Raw genomic sequence first — 20493 nt, 5'->3', positions numbered from 1 at the left:
ATATTACTCATTCGCTGATACAAGTGTTTTTTGATTGCTGTAACCATTTTAGCCATTTGAACAAAACACTAGCATAATCACGTTAGTTATCTTAGGCAGCAATATTTTGGCCCAGAATGCTTGCAATGTCGATGCAGTGTGCATCACAGGTATAACCTGCTCTTTGCAGCCTCCTGCTGGTAAATGTTGGAAAATACAAGGGGACGTCTACCCCACCTTACAAAGTAATTTATAAAATCCAAACAGTTACTCTTAATATGACACATGAAACAGGACAAAGACAACATTTATTCAAGGGATATTTATCTATATTACATTTCCACTCACTTAGTACATATACTAAATTGGGTATCTAGTAAAGAAGGGAAAGACTGGATTGAACTTGAACAAACTTTTGCTCCTTGCCCCCTTGCGAACCTACTCTGGGTAAATAGAGATACAATGCCAGCAGAGGTAAAAATACACCCCGTTATCCAAGCAACCCTTAAAACCTGCCCACATGTACTCCAACCTCTGATGTTTTGGGGTTTTTTTTTAACTTCAGGCGTTTGAGTACAGTTTCACAATAACAATACGTACAGTACTTGAATAGTAGTATTGCAATATTAGTTACACATTAGTAGATTCATAGACATTTATTACATAGCATAGCGGCATTCTATTATGGTTTAACTCATATGAGCCAGAACTGACTTGGTCCAAACATAACCCTATGGGGTTGGGACTTACGTGGCCCAGTCCAAGCATTTATCCCATATCTTATGGTATTTCTTTGGGCTACCCCTTTTACAATAGACAAGATTCTCCAGATTGGATACGCGTTTAACTTCTAGAACCCATTGAGCGGTATTGGGACGTGTGACCTGCTTCCATTTCCTTGTGATGAGCTTCTTCGCTATGAATAATGCTTCATTGATAAAGGTACTTTGGTGCCGTGTGAATAGCTCTTGTATTCCTATACCAAATAAAGAAACCCGAGGGGATCTAGAGAGCTGTATTCCTAGAGCTGTGTCTATGGTGTCGAAGACTTCATTCCAGTATGATGACAAAACTGAACATTCCCAGACCATGTGAATAAAGGACACACGTGGTGTACCACACAAAATATCACTCTCTCTCCGACCCATTAACCCTGCACATTCTGCAAACTGCAAAATCTCTAATACCCAGGAAATGGAAAACAATGGATTGCAAATGTGGAGGAGACACGAAAAATGGATAACTAACATTTACGTTACAAAATATTGAAATATATGGCCTCCTTGGGTTAACTTCACAAAGTCCCTTTGATACTATGGGAAAGGAATATTACTACCGCTCTCTGAAAAGAACAAACAATAATGTATAAAATTGACCATCTACTTAATCATTACAGCAAATACATCACTGAATATCTATGCATGTAATCCTGTTAAGATTGATAGTAACGACTTGTTGACAGATCTTGCTGTTATAACTTTGAAATCAAAGGTTTCTATCCACTGATTTCCCCTCCCCTAACCTCCCCTCTTTCTTTCTGTACCCCCTTCACTTCATGGAAAATACAAAATAAATAAAGTATTGAAGAAAAAAAAAATATTCTAGGGGTGAAATGTTAAAATAGAGCTAAATAGAACTAAAGCTTAACAAATAAGTAGGCTAGAAATGCTACACATTATGTTTTTAAACGCTTCTCCAAGACAACTAGTCCTTATGCAGAGAACTGTGAATCCAAAAATGCCCCCAGTAGCTCCCCATCTTCTTGTCTGTTGATTCCATGCACATGCTCTGTGCTGCTGTCAGTTACGGAGTTTAAAAGGCCGACTCACAATATACAATATATATAGAATAAAAATGTAACAGTATAAGGCTGATTAGTAATTCATTCAGATTTTTATTACATGGCAGAGCAATTTGCATCAGATTACATGCACGTCATCATTCTGCTTGATGATTTGCGACAACCCCTGAGATTAGCTTAACAGATGGTAAGAGCACACTGAGAACGTGCAGTGTCACTGACGCTCCTAACAAAATCCAAGATGATGACCCCATGTGCCCAACTTTGAAGGCCTGAATCATAACTGTTAAAAAATTTCTAAAAAGTTCAGCATATAATATAGGGCATTTCTACTCATATTTGTTTTAAGGGTTTAGTTCTCCTTTTACAGCACCTTAAAGGACAAGGAAAGGCAAAGTCACTTGGGGGTGCCAAAATGTTAGGCACCCCAAGTGACTTTAATCGCTTACCTCGTAACCCGGAAAACAGCACCAGCCCAGGGTACCTGGAGTGCAGCGCTTCCTCCTTCCAGCTTCCTTTCTGAAAATGCCAGAGGTCGGCGCATGCGCAGTAAGGTTAAAAGCCGACTTTTCTGTTAAAGTTCGGCTTTTCACTCTACTGCGCATGCGAGCGCAGGGAACCCGGAAGGAGGAAGCGATTGCTGCTACCCCAGGTTGGTGCGGTTTTCTCCGTACAGGGGCACCAGCCCGGGGTAAGGGGTAAGCGATTAAAGTCACTTGGGGGTGCCTAACATTTTGGCATGCCCAAGTGACTTTGCCTTTCTTTCTCCTTTAAAGGAACACTTCAGTGTAAAAATTAAACTGGGTAAAATAGATAGACTTTGCAAAATAAAATGTTTTCAATATAGTTTGTTAGACAAAAATGTAATCTACAAAGGCTGGAGTACACACGCATAATAGCCAGAACACCACTTCCTCCTTTACAGCTCTCTAAGCTGTTACCAGTCAGTAGCCAATCAGTGACTTGAAGGGGGGCCATATGGGACATAACTGTTCAATTAGTTTGTGAGCACAAAGGTCAGATTCAAAAAAGCAATCTAACTGCCCACCAGGGCTGTGGAGTCGGTAGACAAATTCTCCGACTCAGACTCCTCAGTTTCTGATACCTCCGACTCCACGACTCCGACTCCACTTTTTAATATGCTAATTTATTTTATACATCCAGGAAGGGGCACTTAAAACACAACTGAACTGCCATTCAAGCTGGAAAAAAGGAGAAAAGGCACAGGTTACATAGCAGATAACAGACAAGTTCTGTAGAATACAATGGTGTTTTATCTGTTATCTGCTATGTGCCTGTGCCTTTTTTCCTTTGAATGGCTGCCCCCGGGGCTACACAGCAGCCTATTTATATAAATTATAGTAGGGTTTCTGTAGCAAACACCCCAGCTGTACCAGTGCAGGAATGGCTGCCCCCAAGGCTACACAGCGGGGTATTTATATAAATTATAGTAGGGTTTCTGTAGCAAACACCCCAGCTGTAGCTGTGCAGGAACTGCTGCTCCCGGGGCTACACAGCGGGGTATTTATATAAACTATAGTAGGGTTTCTGTAGCAAACACCCCAGCTGTACCGGTGCAGGAATGGCTGCCCCCGGGGCTACACAGCGGGGTATTTATATAAACTACAGTAGGGTTTCTGTAGCAAACACCCCAGCTGTACTGGTGCAGGAATGGCTGCCCCCGGGGCTACACAGCGGGGTATTTATATAAACTATAGTAGGATTTCTGTAGCAAACACCCCAGCTGTACCAGTGCAGGAATGGCTACACAGCAGCTTATTTATATAAACTATAGTAGATTTTCTGAAGTAAACACACAGTGCAGGGCAGCAGCACATTATATTTTAGTTACTTTTATTCACTTTCATTTTTTGGTGTTACTGTTCCTTTAAACTATTGACTATCCATTCCCTTCACGTATACAAGTATTTCTAGTCCTGTAAATTTTTTTTACTTAATTAGTTATCAGTGAGAGTTAGGCTAGGTTCCCAGTGGGCATTGTGTTCCCAGTAACAGAGGAACACGACGCAGTGGAGCTGCCGCACCGTAACTGTGCGTTACGTCCCATTTAGTGAAGCATACAGTCAATGAAAAGCTTCATGGTCGCTCAACGTATTCGTTTATGCACTGCGTGCATTGAGCTTTATTCTTATAGCAGAGAAGTAATTAATTATGACTGTTTGTGAATTGGGATATTTAAACTTGCTTTATTTTTTTTTTATTATTCCCATTTAAATTTAGTAGGAGTTCATTTTTTGCCGACTCTGACTCCAGGTACCCAAAATTGCCTCAGACTCCGACTCCGACTCCACAGCCCTGCTGCCCACCCCCCTCCTTCAAGTCACCAATTGGTTACGGACTGCTAACAGCTTAGAAAGCTGTAAAGGAGGAAGTGGTGTTCACTCAGGCTTTTGTAGATTACATTTTTGGTTAACAAACTATATTGTTAGCCAAAAAATTTTTGCCCAGTATCATTTTTACACTGTTCTTACAACTATTTTTTAAAGGCACTTTTAATTGAATGGTATTTGATGCTATAAAATTAAGATTAATTTACTGATAGTTTAGCCTGTTTGTTTTGTAAAGTTATATACTTTTCTATCAGTAGAGCTACATCTTTAGCCATAATGTATCCTGGCTTCAAACTGACATTTTTGCCACCTGTTCCTTACTTCTGTTTTAACATAGTGTTGCCACTTCCTGTTATGCTGTTTTTTTCTAAGCCGAGGAAATACAACACTGACATAGTAATTAATAAAGGTAGATCTAAAGGTTGTGTAAATGCCACAGGTAAACTGCAAGCATCTTTAGTTCTATTTACTCTAAGCTTTTTGTTTAGCAGTTATTTAGTTTGGAATTTTAGCTTCTATCTGTTGCTAGGGTGCAAATTACCCTAGCAAGCAGGTTCTGGTTTGTATGGTGACTGGAATATGAATAGGAGAGGGCCTAAATAGAAAGATAGAAATAGAAAAAGTAACAATAAAACTGTAGCCTCACAGATCCAATGTTTTGGGGTTTTTTTTGCTTCTACTAACTTATAGAACTTATATAGAACATTAAAAGAAAAGAAAAGGTAAAAACTAAGTTACCTTTATCAGAAAGGTCTATGTAAATATAGTCATAAGCACTCACAGTGATGCTGCACTATCAAAAGAAACACAGGATTTCTTGTCTCTTTTTTGTAAATATGATGTTCCAGTGTCTGACTTCCTCTCTCAGAGTCTGCCCACCAGAATGCTAAGAACTCCCTCCCCCCTCCCTTAGGAATGTGTGATCTGAGCTATAAGGGCTCTGGCACACGGGGGAGATTAGTCGCCCGCGATAAAACTCCCTGTTCGCGGGCGACTAATCTCCCCGAGTTGCCTACCCCTGCCATCCCACCGGCGAACATGTAAGTCGCCGGCGGGATGGCAGACGCGGCGGCGCGATTTCCGGAAATCGCCGAAAAAGACTCGCGAGTCTTTTTCGGCGATTTGCGCCGCCGCGTCTGCCATCCCGCCGGCGACTTACATGTTCGCCGGTGGGATGGCAGGGGTAGGCAACTCGGGGAGATTAGCAAACATAGAACGCTTCTAAAGCTGTTTACTCAGGTATGGTAATGGTTTCTGCAGAATAAATATATTGTTCTAGGTGGCACTAATGTGGCAAATCTATTGGCAGTAAAATGCCAAAATGACTTTCCCTCTCCTTTAACTGTTTTGTTAACTATTAATATAACCTACTTATTATAAAGTAACCTCAACTGTATATATTGAAACCTATTTACTGGATTATATAATTCTTTACAGCAGTAGGAATGACTGGTTATTGGGCCCCACAGCAAAATCATTGGGATCCTACACTTAGATAATGTATGCAAAAACATACGTTACTTTCAAAGAAACTTATGTAGCCCACTTTATCAGATTCTGTGGCACTACCTATTGGAGCACTATACTTTGGCGCTACAGGAGTCCTGAGCCCCCGCTTACTATGGGGGTTAACAGGGATTTCTCCCTTAAAGGCGTGCCTCCACCCAGGGATGATCTTGTGGAACTATAACCCACACCCTGGGAACTTAATGTTTCACTAGTACCTCTGCTTGGGATCCACACACAGCCCCCGGTACCTTGCCCCTCCCTGGGGTAGTTGCTTACCGGCAGGTAGGTGATCCTTGGTGCAGGAAAGATCCAGTTACACAGTTTATATGATGAATCAGATAAGTGCTTTATTCAGGCAGGACCTCTCCAGGAGTGGCATATACAAATCAAACAGCATGCAGGGCTTTTCCTCCTTACTACTCATTGAGAACCTTTTCCTGTTGGGCAACTCACGGTACTCGCGCCAAGTGTCCCCTTCTAGGTGATCTCCCCGGTACTCACGCCAGAAGGCACCCCCTCTTGGGGTCCTTCCCGGTACTCACGCTAGGCAGCCTCACCACAGGCAGCCCACCCCGGTACTCTTGCCTAAGCCCCCTCAGATCCAGCCTCCTGAACTAGCGGTGACCTTGTCCACCTACCTAGCCACTTGTGGCCCTGCACTCCAGCAGATGTAATGCCGGGAGGTCTTAACCTCACTACCACTCCTGGAGGGGCAATGTCTGCCCATTCTAGCTAGGTGACCTACATATCACTCCTAGAATGATCTCTTACATGAACTACTATCTTAACTGTGCCTGGGGTACTCCTGCCTGGAGCAGTCCCCAAAATGTCTGCCTCACAGCACATGGCTGCAACCCCTTATATGGGCCTATGCACCACCCTGTGGCCATAACCCGAACTCCAGTCATCCCAGTGTCCCTGTTACCTAGGGGTTCCTGTCCTAAGGGCCCATTTTTGGTAAACCCCTACATTTACGTAAACTCCACCGACCCACTATGAAAAGACTGACTTATCAGCACATCAATTATTTTTACTACCGACTATTGGTTGGGCCCCTCAGTAAAATCATTGGGCCCTTAATCTTACGTAGTTTACGTAACTTTTATACCAAGCATTGACAGTGCAGAGCAGGGGCAGCAAGGAGTGCAGGGGGAGTCCCAAATTGCCACATAAACTACAGTATGTCTGTCCTCCAATAAAATAATACTGGCATGCTGATATATACAGTATATACTACCAGCATATGCGTATTCATAGACAGCACATTAATACCTGAGGAAAGCTAGTTAAGCCAAAACATGTCGTGCTCAAACTGCTGCAATAAAAGTCATAAGTTACTTCGTCTGCTCTCTGGGTTATTTCTTTAAAGAACATCAATACAATTCATTTAAAGGCAAAGAAACATAATTATTAGCTGTTAATGAACATCTCCGAACATTGCAAAGAAAAGGCCACAATCTGGGTCTAACCTATCGAACTATAGACGCTTTCGTTTTTAATTGGGCGCCGCGCCGATTCGTGACGTATGACGCTCCAACGCTGTGTCGATGCGGTGCGATGACGCCTGGCTACGCGCCGCACTGGTGCGCTGACGTCAGATTGGCGCGACCTTACAATGACGGACCAAGAAAACAACAACAGCTTTTCAGCCAATCCTTTTGCTGCCCTGTTTGGGTCTTTGGCTGAGGCTCGCCAATTTGTGGCTGGTCAGAAAGAGCAACTCAGGCAGACTGGTAAGTGGGAAACGTTTGCTTGATATGTCCTCTTTTTATTTAGTTCAAGTAAATCTTTCAATGACAGCACCATCGACAGCACCACTAAATTGGTGTTTGGCTCTTCTCTATTACTCTGGCTTGCTTTATGTTGAGTCAGATCAGAGCATTTTCCTAAAACACTAGTTAACCAACCTTTATATTCCAGAGGATGATGCTGAAGAGAGCCAAGATGAGTCAGACAACAGCGTGTCAGAAAGCCTGGATGATTGTGATGACTCTGTGGCAGAAATCAGTCGATCTTTTCGGTCCCAGCAGGAAATCTGTGAGCAGCTAAACATTAATCACATGATCCAAAGGATCTTCCTCATTACCTTGGACAACAGTAAGTTACTAATTCCTACAAGATGTTTTAGGCAGATGGATAAGCTGCGATAATTTTATTTTCCAAAGAATTTGTTAAACTGCATGTGAAACAGCATTTTTTTTGCACCCTACCTGAGATGTTTCATAATGAGATAATGATGGAGATAAACTGATCCACAATATCAGATAATCATATAGAGTGTTGGAATGTATTACACTAGCAGAAGAATCTGTTATATTGCAAGGTCTAGTGGAAAATAGTTGGAAGTTATCCAAAATATGTGTATAAAAATTATTGGTTTCATCAGCTTAATTCCAAACAATAAGCAGAAAGTTACATTAACTGGAAAATATTTCATACATTTAATATAGGCATAGTAATGCTTAATCAAACAATACATTATTCAATTAGATTTTATGCGTTTATTAAATATTATATATGAAACAATTCTATTTATATATTACTTACTTAATAAACATTGTCAGTGTATGGTCCCAGAGGTGGTGGCCAGCCAGGGTATTAGGTTTTTTTTTGTTTGTTTTTTTACTTCATTTTGGATTTTATTAAGTTATTATACTTTGTTGTCTTGTGTAGAACAAATAAGGCCCTGAGCCAGGAGCGGTAAGCATGGCAGAGCTCCAACCAAGGAGTTTTATGACTTCCAATACTATGCAAGCTTAAGCAGATTTATTTAGAGGGGTCTTAGTCTATCTGTTTGGATTTAGTTTGAACAACACAAAATCGGTGTGAGCTATTGACTCCCTTTGTCAGTTAAAATAGCACAGAAAGATATAAAGTAAAAGTCTAAAATATACCTAATCTCTTAATAGTGAGATGTGTAAAGTCCTATATGAGAAATATACCACATCTATTTGCCATATGATTTACCCCTGGGGACAAAGTAAAATTGTAACTAATATAAGCTGTGTAAATATGTGTGTGTGTAGCACTGCATGCTACAGGCTTTATTTCAAGAAAAAAAAAAATTATGGTTCAGTGTTTTGTTTATGTTCAGTGACCTTCCTCAGCAGGTACAAGTTTGCTCAGCCTTTCTGTGTGACATTGAAAGGAGACATAAAGGAGAAATAAAAAACTCTAATCTGTGATAGAACAGTAACACGTCTGAGCACATCAGTGGTCAGAATGTCCTGTCTGCCATTAGGCTAATTTAGCACTGGCAAACTTTACAGTTTACCCACATATGTTGTTTTCTATACACTACATCCAAATAAATGGATGATCACTTAAGTCAGGGGTAGGGAACCTATGGCTTTAATAAAATCTTTAATAAAAAAAATAATGGGGGGCGTGGCCTGCGCTTGGCAGATAGATGTGTTCTAAGCCTTAGAACGCGTCTTCTATCCACCGAGCGCAGGCCACGCCCTCGTCCGCATCGCATCCTTGCCACCCACCCTACCTTGCCCCTGCACTCGGCGGATAGAAGACGTGTTCTAAGCATCCTTGGGACCCACCCTACCTTGCCCTGCAGCATCCACGGCCAAACATGTATGGCTCTCAAAGAATTACATTTTAAAATATGTGTTGTTTGTGGCTCTCTCAGCCAAAAAGGTTCCCGACCCCTGACTTAAGTTAAGCTTGCATGGCTTATTTGCGATTATGGATACATTCTTTCTAGTATGCATTACTACTTTTTACTACAGTACTACATGGATTTTTTTAAGGCTGGCCTTCTCCTTCCAGCAAATTTGCACTACCAGATAACTTTTTAAAGGAGGCAAGGCTCATATTGATAATTGTATCATTGCTGACAGTGCTGGTTAATAAAGTGTTTTTTAGATATTTGTAAGTGACTCCACTATTTCCTTACCTGTTTGTATATAATATGCATTGCTTTGTCTTGTAGGTGATCCCAGTCTGAAGAGTGGGAATGGAATTCCTTTACGTTGTGTGTATTTGGAAGAGCTTGGATCAGAGCTGGATGGGCAGGACTGGCTTGACATGGATAATGTTGAACAGGTATTAACAAGAGCGCTAATGGATGAGGCCACACAGCATAGTATAAACACAGTATATTTTGATCCTATTTTATGTTTCCTGTAGGCTCTGTTTACACGACTACTTCTCCCAGAGCCAGGAAAGTATCTAATCTGTATGACATCCTCTGGAGCCCCCAATTTATCTGCAGAGAGAGATGCTGGAGAGAAACAAATAATCCCATTCTTATTTTCCTGTTTTCGTAGAGCCAAGAAAGAGGTAAGAACTAGATTATGTCCTAATGCATTGCAAATGATCTTGCCAGTAGTTTTGCAGCTCGTTGTTGCTGTAAATGTGTAGAAATAAGCGAAATTCAAGTAGTCCATGAGCTTTTATTTTAGGTCACAAAAGTGCCTGAGAACCTTTTACCATATGCTGTACGCTGTAAAGCTCTGACTGTATCCAATGCTCGTACTGTTCTACTGACCCCAGAGATATACCATGGGCAGGATATTGCCACACAGTTGGTGGACTTGATGCTAGAAGAACTCAGAGGAGCAAGTAAGTGCACTGTGCCATTTTGGTCCAAAAATACTTTGTATTTTTCTGACTAAATTCTAATTAAATGAAACAGAATTCAAACTGAAGTAGCTTTTCTTTGACAGTGACATAGTTTCATTATGGAAAGATATACAGTCTGAGTGTTGAATAGAACTGTTCTTTAAATGCAGTGACAGAAAGGCCACGCTCTATTGGCATGTTAATACATAGATTTAATTTATCCCATAAACCAAAGTTCATTTTCAGAGATTTATATTGTAGTTATATCCAAAACTAAATGCTTGGGTAAAATATTTGTTTATACATAACCACAGAGTGAATGTTGTGCTAGTGGAAAATGAAAGGGCCATTGGCCAGTATGCTATCTGTTGTTCTCTTTACATTTTATTTTTCTCAGATTTTGAAGAGGTAAAGGAGTTCTTGGAGGAGGTGATAGAGGCTCTTCTGAAAGATGAGGAGGTCCGCTCTTTTAGTGAGGTCTTCCACCCAGTATTCGATGTTCTCCTGGAGCGCGTACAGGATTTGGACCTTTGTCAGATGCTACTCTACACTTACCTTGACCTTCTTCTATACTGCACCCACCAGAAGGACATTGCCAAGGTATGTCAGAAATTCTACTGTCGCATAAAGAGAACAGCACTACACTCTGACATGTTTGTTTGTACTGTTCAAAATACTTCTGCTTTATCGCTTTATATTTAATTCCCTATTATCTCCCATAAACCCAGTTTGACCATTATTTCCCTAACATATTACAATTTAGGAATATTGTGTCAGCATATTGCAGTGCTACATAATTGTAAACAAATAAAGAAATTAAGGATATTTCCAGTAAAACAGTTTTTTAAAATCAGAGTGTACTGCCAAAAAAACATAAATTGGCTGTACAGGGTGCAGCAAAGGAAACCTAAATTGTGTTGTAGGTAAAGATAATCAATCAAGTATGACAATATTGTTTAGAATTGCACAGAACCGTGATTTTATTTGTATTTATACAGGTGTGTTCTGCATATGTCAACTGAGGTGTATAAAAATACTAGGGGTAATATGTTTGTGGTTTATAGTATTTTTTTCAGTCAAGGCAGAATATATTTTCATGTGTATAGTGAACAATAGGGTTTTTCTCTGGTCTTTGTTGCAACATTTGTGTTTCAGCCATTATTATTATCCACAATAACTTAACTTATGCCTCTTTGACATATATTCTTCTTTTTGTATGTTTTGATCCAGTCTTTTTTAATATTTTTTTATAGTTTTGTTTTAATCAATGGTACACAAATTAAAATTCAGTGGATTGCAATCCTTGTCTACCTACGAAGTAGAGGAGTATTTGGCCAACATTAAGTAGCGTGTATTGAACTCTAATGTACATACATTACACCTTTTGGCCTCTAGCGATTAAGGGCCAAGGATGACAAGTGCATAAACAAGGGCATTCAGGCAAAAGTCATAGAAGGACAGATAATTGATAGTTGAACTGTAAGCACAGTTTGTTTTAATTAAAGGTTGAGTCACAAGTTTTACACATTTAAATTCTTTTTACAACAGAATTAAAATTGGGGCTACTCAGCTGTTCATTTCCTCTTACATACTTTTTTGTATGAGAAATTCTTAAGCAGAATTAGGATCAATTTAATTTAAATATAACCTTTAGTATAATGTAGACACTAAATTGAGGCAGCTGCTTTCTATTTTATTTTTATTGTTTTAATTGCTTATCTGTTCTGCCTCAGGCCTAAAGTTTAAATATTAAATAAACTAAATACGTTTTCTGTTTGTTGTGGTCACGGACTACGCCTTCTGCTAGATTTTTATTAAATTGCTTTGCTGTGTACAGGTGTTTGTGGAATATATTCAGCCACAGGACCCCACAAACGGGCATCAGTATCAGAAGACTCTGTTGGGTGTAATCCTTAATATCTCTTGTTTACTGCGCACGCCAGGGGTAGTTGAGAATCATGGCTTCTTTATAAATCCATCTCGCTCCAGCCCTCAAGAGATCAAAGTACAGGAATCTAATATACATCAGGTAGGAAATTCTTTTCTAGAACATTTTCCTTTAAGGACTTTGTTTTCTTTCTATGGAGCATGTACTATACACTATGCATGACTTTCTGCACCATGCAATTGTATTTTTTTTTAAAAGGTTTTTATTTTGCACTTTCAAACAAACAACAATAAACAAGAAAAGAAAAACAGGTACATGCAATTGTATTTTACTGCTTTTCTCAGAGGCACTTTGCATTAACACAGCTCTATTCTTTCCCTTGCAAAGTTTATGGCTCAGTTTCATGAGAAGATTTATCAACTTCTGAAGAACCTACTTCAGTTATCCCCAGATACTAAGCACCGTATTTTGTCCTGGCTGGGGAACTGCCTGCATGCCAATGCTGGTCGTACAAAAATCTGGGCTAACCAGGTGCCCGAGATCTTCATGCAAACCTATGCATCTGACAGTTTCTTCCTGAACCTTGGAGCAGCCTTACTCCGCCTCTGCCAACCATTCTCTAAGCCACGTTCTGCACGTCTGCTGACTTTTAACCCCACCTATTGTGCTCTAAAAGAAGTCAATGAGGAGGAACGCCGGAGCAGGAATATGCACATGAAAGGTGCGCAGAAAAACCTGAAGTGGACATAAAGTTTTCTATATATACTTATTCTGTTCTCTCAGTACTTGTGAACTTACAGTTTGATTTACAGTAAACAGTTGTTGCTATTAAATGAATCTCTGCTTGTAATTTATATTTTTGCTAATGTGTTATAAGTTCTAATATTACCCTGCACACACTTTCAGTGCACTTCTGACACTTATAACATTCTTCTTCATACAGGGTTGGATAAGGAGACCTGCTTGATACCAGCTGCTGCTGACCAGCAGCCTGACTTTCCTGAGAACTTCAACTTGGTGACAGAAAACCTAGTGTTGACACAATACACATTGCACTTAGGCTTCCATAGGTAAAAGCTCCATAATGTTCATAGTAAGGTACCCTGAAACTCCACTCATTCAGGGCTATACATGTAAATTTATCTTATTTTCTGGCTGAGCAGATGTAACAGAAATGTTGTAACTAGAATTCACCAAAGTTTTCATATCCTACTTTAAGGTCTACACAGGCAGTGGTTTAAGTATAATTCATATATTTAATTCACACAAGTACCTAATCAGTGACTTTATGTGTAAAATGCTTTTGTAGGCATCTGTGACAACTATTGTACGTTTGTTACATTTCAAATGTGAGGGAATGCTTGAGTTTTGACTATGATAAGAATGTGCAGCCTTGTTAAAAAGGATTGAGAACAAGTGACTTTAATGAAGCATATGCTAGTTCCCTTGGGATGGGGGGGGGGGGGGGGCATTGTTCTGCTTTTATTTTACACAGCTTAATGGGACCCTAACTGGAATACTTCATATTAGGATCAACTGAATGTCTAATAAAATTTACAGATATACAATATAAATATTATATAAAATACTGCTGTAAATTTTACATTAATAGTGGCCTTGGAAGTTATATGTAAATTATATTATATGTTTAAAGAAGCAGCATTAGCAGTGCAGTTAGTCTTTTAGTGATAAAAAATAGCAAAAAAAAAAAGATGCACACAGAGCATTGTTAATGCAGAAAACAATTATGAGATTTATAATAACAACTGTCTTCTTTTCACAAAGGTTGCATGAGCAAATGGTTAAGGTCAACCAGAGCCTGCATCGGCTTCAGGGTGCATGGAGAGATGCCCAGCAGAGTGGAAGCCCCACAGCAGAGAACCTTAGAGAACAGTTTGAGCGGCTTATGACCATTTACCTATGTCTGAAAACAGCTTTGAGTGAACCCCAAATGCTTCAGAACTGTATTCATCTTCAAGTGTCAACTGCACTGCTCTTAGTGCAAATTGCATATGGCAACAAAGGCACAGAACCAGTGGCCCTCTCTTTTCCTATGCCTAATGTACAGCACAGTGCTCTGGCTTATGTACCAGGTAATAGAGGCATGCTAAATGTATTACAGATGTAAAGAATGCACAAAGAAAGTGCACCATTGAACACAAGGTTTTCTAGAGCCTGTGCCTGCATACTGGGCTCCTTTGTGCCTGTGAGCAGTGTGTCCTGCTTTTTGCTCTGAATTCACCTATAAAGGTCAGGAATTCTTGACTACATGAGTTTTCATTCTCTGCTCCTTTCAGAATTCTTTGCTGATAATTTGGGGGATTTCTTCATATTCCTACGCCGTTTTGCAGATGAAGTTTTGGAAACTGCAGCAGACTCCTTAGAGCAAATTCTTGATTTTATCACTGTTTTTACTGGCAGTGTTGAGAGGTAAGAAGTGTGAAGGCTAAGCTTAACAGACATTTAATACACAAAAAGTAAGCAGGTCAAAAAGGTGTTTGGAAAATTCAAGTCAAGATTGTCTATTATTAAGATGTAAATAAAGTTTAAAAAAGATACCTAAGCATTAAAGGAGATGTCAACCCTAATTTTAATTTCACTTCTAATGGATAGGGCGCCTTACCCCCACTTAAACCACATAAGTGCCGCTCCCTCAATCTCCTCCTACAGCCTGCACCACCGCATTCTTTTCTGCTCCGTTTTGCATGTCACCTGGCGGCCATTTTGCCGGGTGACGTCATCGAGAGAGCGCGCCTGACCTCTTCAAGGATTTTTTTTTTTTTCAAGCTTCTGCTTTTTTTAAACAAAGCTGTACAGACAGCTTTTTCCTTAAAATGAAACTGTTAGGGCATTAAACAACAATAAAATTAAACAGGAATGTAGTGTACATTGCTTAAGTATTTCAGCAAACACTGTTTAAGCTTGCAAGACTCACTTATAAAATGCCTGCAGATCAGATTCAGCGGTGAAAAGGTTAAACTTTCCTGCCTGCAGTCAGAATAACGTGTTCCAAGAGAGGGAGCAGGGAGCTCTTGTTTACAAAAGCAGAGTTAGTATAGCAACTGCGTATGAGAACGGCTCATTGGAGGATTGACTGTGGGTGTGGTTAAAGATTTCAATCGTCTGCTGTGTAGAGAAGAGATTCATCTCAACTGCGCATTCTCATTAAAACGGCTTGGAACTGCGCATTTGCACCACGCCAGGCAGACAAGGAGATTCTAAAGGGAGGGGGGAGAGGGAGTTACACAGCTCTGCAGTGAGAGAAACTCCAAGGGATCTCTGCAGCTTCACTGTTTGCTTCTGAGGGACAGGAGTGGCAGGTACTTAAACAGTGCTGTGAGGCTTTTCTATATATATTTCGATATGTCCTTTAAAGACGTAAACACACAGGAAGTTTACTTAAATACTCAAAAACCAAAACTAAAAATACCAAAACTAAGATTGTGGTTTAGAATTTCTGTTTTGTTGTTGAATTCTGAAGTAGATTTTTTGCTATACAGAATGAAGAACCCCCACTTGCGGGCCAAGCTGGCAGAGGTCCTAGAGGCAGTGATGCCACATCTGGAACAGGTGCAAAACCCCCTGATTTCTAGTGTGTTCCATCGGCAGCGTATCTTCTGTTCATACCAACATGCCCCTCACTTGGCGGAAGCCCTCATTAAGGTGTTTGTTGACATTGAATTCACAGGTAATAGTAGAAGCATGTGTTTCTTAATGTTTTTGAATAGTAGCCAATTAAAATCCCATGCTAATGCAAAAAATGTATAGCCAGTATTTGATTAAGCATTTCACATAACCGGAATGATTTGTTTAGTGTAAAGTGCATGTCTCATACATATTCTTTTTGAAAATACTAAGAACTTTCTTTGTCTCTACAGGGGACCCTCATCAGTTTGAACAGAAGTTTAATTATCGGCGACCAATGTATCCCATACTAAAGTACATGTGGGGAAGAGACAATTACAGACAAAGTATAAAGGTTAGATGTAGTGTTTGATTATGCTTGCAAGATTGGTTATGTTTGCTTCTTCAGATAACTACAAAGTCCCAAAATTTTTCAAGACCTGAAAAGATTTTTGTGTTTTCAGAACCTAGCTGACTATGCCTCTAAAAATCTGGAAGCAGTGAACCCACCTCTCTTTTTACGGTTCCTTAATCTCCTCATGAATGATGCTGTATTTCTGCTTGATGAGGCAATCCAGGTAACACAAAAAGAACTTGGCTAGGTTTCTGTGTGCTGAGTTTACTTGGAAGGGTTGAACTTGATGGACTCTGGTATAGTTACCCTATGCAAATATACAGGCGCAAGTAGGGGGATATGTATTGTCCCCATCCCTGCACTGTTTTGACTTCTGCTTCAAACCCTTACCCTCCCCACTCCTGTTAGTACTTTGTCCCTGCCATTGGTTTACAGGGACCTGACAGCACTGAAAAATGAGCTCTTTGTGCAACAGGCCTTAAATTGGAGGGGCCTCTTGCATAAAAATTAAATTAGCCCTGCAGTCATCCTTTGATAACTGCTGAAGCCAGCAGAGGAAAAACTACTTTTGAATATTCTCTTTTAAAAAAATGGCTAATTAAAAAATTAAGTGCACCTAAAAATGCTCCGGGGGTGGAGCAATTTTGTATATTTTATTTTGTGGTGCCTTTAGTTAGCTTGTAACAATGGACAAAATAAAAAGAGATGTGTTTAGTTTCCCTTTTAGATTGCATCATGAAAATGACAGTGATCACATTAAATGGCACCTGTGACAAACCGAGCCCAAGTTTTTGTAACCCAGATTGTGCGCTTTATTAGCCCGCATCTCTGGTGGGTAGGTGCTTATCAAGTAGTTATTACTTTTATTATTTATTACACCTTTTGTCGGTTTATTTTTCTTCACCTGTGTTCATACGTCCTTACTTTGTGCTCTGGTCCTGTCTCTAAGTTCTCATGTGAGTTTTATTCTTTACTAGAGGAAAGGTTAATTAGACTGTAAGGCTGTGGGCATAATCAGTATATTTTTGTCACTGACTATTCCCTTTATGTTTCTCACTGCTATATTTACAGTATCTGAGCAAGATTAAAGTTCTGCAGATAGAAAGGGACCGAGGTGAATGGGATGCATTGAGCCCTGAGAGCCGGCGGGAAAAGGAGTCCAACCTCCTTATGTTTGGCCAGCTGGCCCGATTTCATAATATCATGTCGAATGAGACCATTGGAACCTTGGCCTTCCTTACCTCAGGTATATTGTAGCTGATGATGCAGCATTACAAAGAGTAGGATGGATTTTCAGCATAAATTCTATTTATTTTGTTGAAAAAAATCTGTGCTGCCCCTTTTAATGTAAGTACCTGTACTGTGATTTGTGCTTGTAATACAAATGAGTCTGCAGTCCTTACTGCTATTGTACCTTCACTGCACAAGATTGTGCCAACCTACAGAAGGGTATTCACATTACTCCTTTTCCTTTTCCAGATATACGTTCTCTCTTTGTTCAGCCATTTCTTGCTGATCGCACTATTTCCATGCTCAACTACTTCCTGCAGCATCTTGTCGGGCCTAAGATGGGGGCCCTGAAGGTGAAAGATTTCAGTGAGTTTGACTTCAAGCCACAGCAATTGGTGTCTGACATCTGCACAATCTACCTAAATCTCGGGTAAATTGTAGAAGCGAGAAGTATGTGTTTGCATTGTTCATATCTGTCTCTTCTATGAATGCTATTTCTGTGCAAAATAAATCTCACAAGTTTTGTTTAATCCAGGGAAGAGGAGCATTTCTGTGCCTCTGTGCCTAAAGACGGACGCTCATATTCACCCATGCTTTTTGCTCAAACTGTGCGGGTACTAAAAAAGATAAATAAGCCTGGAAATATGATCGTGGCATTCACCAATTTAGCTGAACAGATCAAGGTAAGATAGATAAGGATACACATGTCTAGCACAAAAAGTTACAGGACAACAAATAGAATATAATTGGCCAAACACCATTAAAAGCCCTGACTGCACAATCTTTTCCTATCTGCTGATTTTATTTATATTACCACTCCTTGATATACATTAGCTTATGGATCTTATTTTTTAGCTTGTATCACATTATCATTTTTCGCTATCTCTTCTCTACTGAAAGCTTAGGAAGGGTGGAATTCTGCTGTATCTGTTCAAGGCAGTAGTCAAGGTTTCATATACAGATAAAATCAGGAAGCAGTAAAATGTTATTTTTCCCGTGTTTATCTCAGTCTTTGGCAGACCGGCAGCAACAGGAAGAAGAAACATTTGCTGATGCCCCAGATGACTTCTTGGACCCTATTATGAGTACGGTCATGTCTGACCCAGTAATTCTACCCTCCTCCCGTGTTACTGTGGATAGGTCAACTATCGCCCGGCACCTTCTGAGGTAAATATTTTTTATTTTACAGGCTTTTATTTAAAGTAGAATGACTTGTCTGATACCAGTGTCATTGACCCAATATGTGGAATTTATGATTGCGCTGTTATACAGGAATCATTTAGTGCCTTTAATATATTGTGTTGTGGGGGTAATATTCAGGAATATGCTATTGTACTGCTGTGTGTTCTGAGGGAATGCCTTTTAAATTATGTATACAAAAGAGAATTTTATGGAAATCATTTGTGATGAGTTAAAAGGCTGAAGCAAACACAGCTTATAGTAAATAATGTTAGTTTTTTTTTGTTAACTGAGATAGGGTAGTTAGAACTGGTTTTTACTATGCTGGGCTGCTAAAGGACTGTTGACAACAATTTCTCGTTCTTCATCCACCCCTGCCCCCTTCCCTGAATCACATCTGCCCTTCCACTCTACTAATTGCTGTTGTTAACTAATAAACATCCTGTAAAATTCTGTAAAATCTACCCTGAAAAGCTGTGCTTAGTGATGTTATCAGTGACTATCTGTGCTTAGTCATGTAGTTTGTGACTTTTGTGTGTTTGCACTTTGCATTTGGCCTCATACTTTAATTGTGTCATAGAATCTTTTTTGTTTGTTCCGTACATATCTGTGCATCAAAAGAAATTCAGAAACGCAAAAATGTTTGGTATTTTTTTCAGTGACCAGACTGATCCTTTCAACCGAAGTCCTCTAACCATGGATCAGATCAAACCAAATGTTGAATTAAAAGACAGGATCCTTCAATGGCTAGCCCAGCGGAAGCAGCAGAGTGAGAACCTTGGCCCCGGATCATTATAGACAGACTTCTGTACCAGAAATGGATATTTCAGTTTCCTTTGGCAGCAGATGATATCAATGCTAATGTCATTTGGTTGCAAGCAAAGACTTATCAGCTGCCACCTTGTTTTCTATCCACATGAAACACATGTATGCAAAAACTCAGTGAACTACTAATTGTAAGACTGTGGGGATTTCCAGAAAGGACTTCTTAATATAAGGTATCTGTAAGTAGTGAGTTGACCAGTGTCTTGCTGCTAGTCTCATCTATAACAGGCATTGGTAGCTTTGTAAAGTAGTGGCCTGCTTATAAGTTTGGGGATGGATTAAGAGGCATTTCTGTCATCTTCTGTGTCTCTTTGCTTTGAAGTTGTTAAAATGTTAAATTTCCATTTACATACCCCACACACAGCCACATTCTGTTTGTTGCTGCACATACCAAAATGATATGTGTAAAATGCTTGCTTAGGTTGTGAATAAATGTAACTTACAGGGTGCATGTTCCATAAATATGTAGAAAGTATGTTGAACAGTTGGTACATACTTTTTATTTGTTTGTAGTGTATAAGCCCACAGGATCCAATAAGATGGATTTGGAAGCCACCAAGTTACTGCTTAAACCCATATCTGTGACTATGCCAACTCATGGTCCCTAGAGAAGGCCATGCATAGACTAATAAGTCACATAATTGTTTAGTTAAGTCACCAATGTGAATGCATAGATTATATTGCTCCAACCAATGTGCCAATCAGTTGAGAGACTGTACAGAATTACTGGTCCCTTCCAATTAAAAGTAAGCTGATGGCCTGTATATAAGCCCTTTTGGGTTGAATTTTGTTTTTCTCTTCTTAGTTAATCTACTGAGGACTGTAGGCCTCTTAAACACACACACACCACACACACATGGCCTGTACATGCACAAAATGAATCTTCCTTATGTTTAAGGGCCAACATACAACTTTTAATATACACACATTTCTTGTCCCATATTGAAACAGATTCTCTAAAAAATATCAGATTTATGTGTCACTTTCCGTTTCTGCTACCATTTCTTATGCAACGATGTCTAAAAAGTCAGCCCTAAATGTTTACACACAAGCCTACCACAGCAAAGCTGAGCCTGTAAATTATAAAGATATAAATCTCTCCAATGAATTCAATCAGCTGAATTGAGTTGCTTATGTATCGTAATCCAAAGATTAATAAATATAAAATCAACAAACA

The 20493-nt window shown here is 39.7% G+C and overlaps 1 protein-coding gene across 2 annotated transcripts; it reads left to right on the top strand.

Annotated features, from left to right (window-relative positions):
- Window positions 1-7174: 7174 nt before the first annotated feature.
- ube4a (ubiquitination factor E4A) lies at window positions 7175-20493 on the top strand. Of its 2 annotated transcripts, XM_012967018.2 has the most exons (19): window positions 7176-7373; window positions 7561-7737; window positions 9584-9696; window positions 9781-9933; window positions 10056-10215; window positions 10613-10815; window positions 12053-12244; window positions 12491-12824; window positions 13047-13173; window positions 13889-14196; window positions 14401-14533; window positions 15604-15791; window positions 15982-16082; window positions 16192-16305; window positions 17154-17328; window positions 17562-17742; window positions 17848-17995; window positions 18322-18479; window positions 19151-20493. In XM_012967018.2, exons 1-19 carry the CDS (start codon window positions 7256-7258, stop codon window positions 19287-19289), a joined length of 3222 nt encoding a protein of 1073 aa, XP_012822472.1. In that variant the 5' UTR covers window positions 7176-7255; the 3' UTR covers window positions 19290-20493. The 2 variants fall into 2 exon arrangements, with proteins under 2 accessions (XP_012822473.1, XP_012822472.1); XM_012967019.3 differs by lacking the exons at window positions 18322-18479; window positions 19151-20493 and having other exon boundaries at window positions 7175-7373; window positions 17562-17762; window positions 17848-17940.

Source organism: Xenopus tropicalis, chromosome 7 (genome assembly GCF_000004195.4).
Source record: "Xenopus tropicalis strain Nigerian chromosome 7, UCB_Xtro_10.0, whole genome shotgun sequence".
In the NCBI taxonomy this organism is placed as follows: domain Eukaryota; kingdom Metazoa; phylum Chordata; class Amphibia; order Anura; family Pipidae; genus Xenopus; species Xenopus tropicalis.
This window is presented reverse-complemented; position numbering and strand designations above follow the sequence as displayed.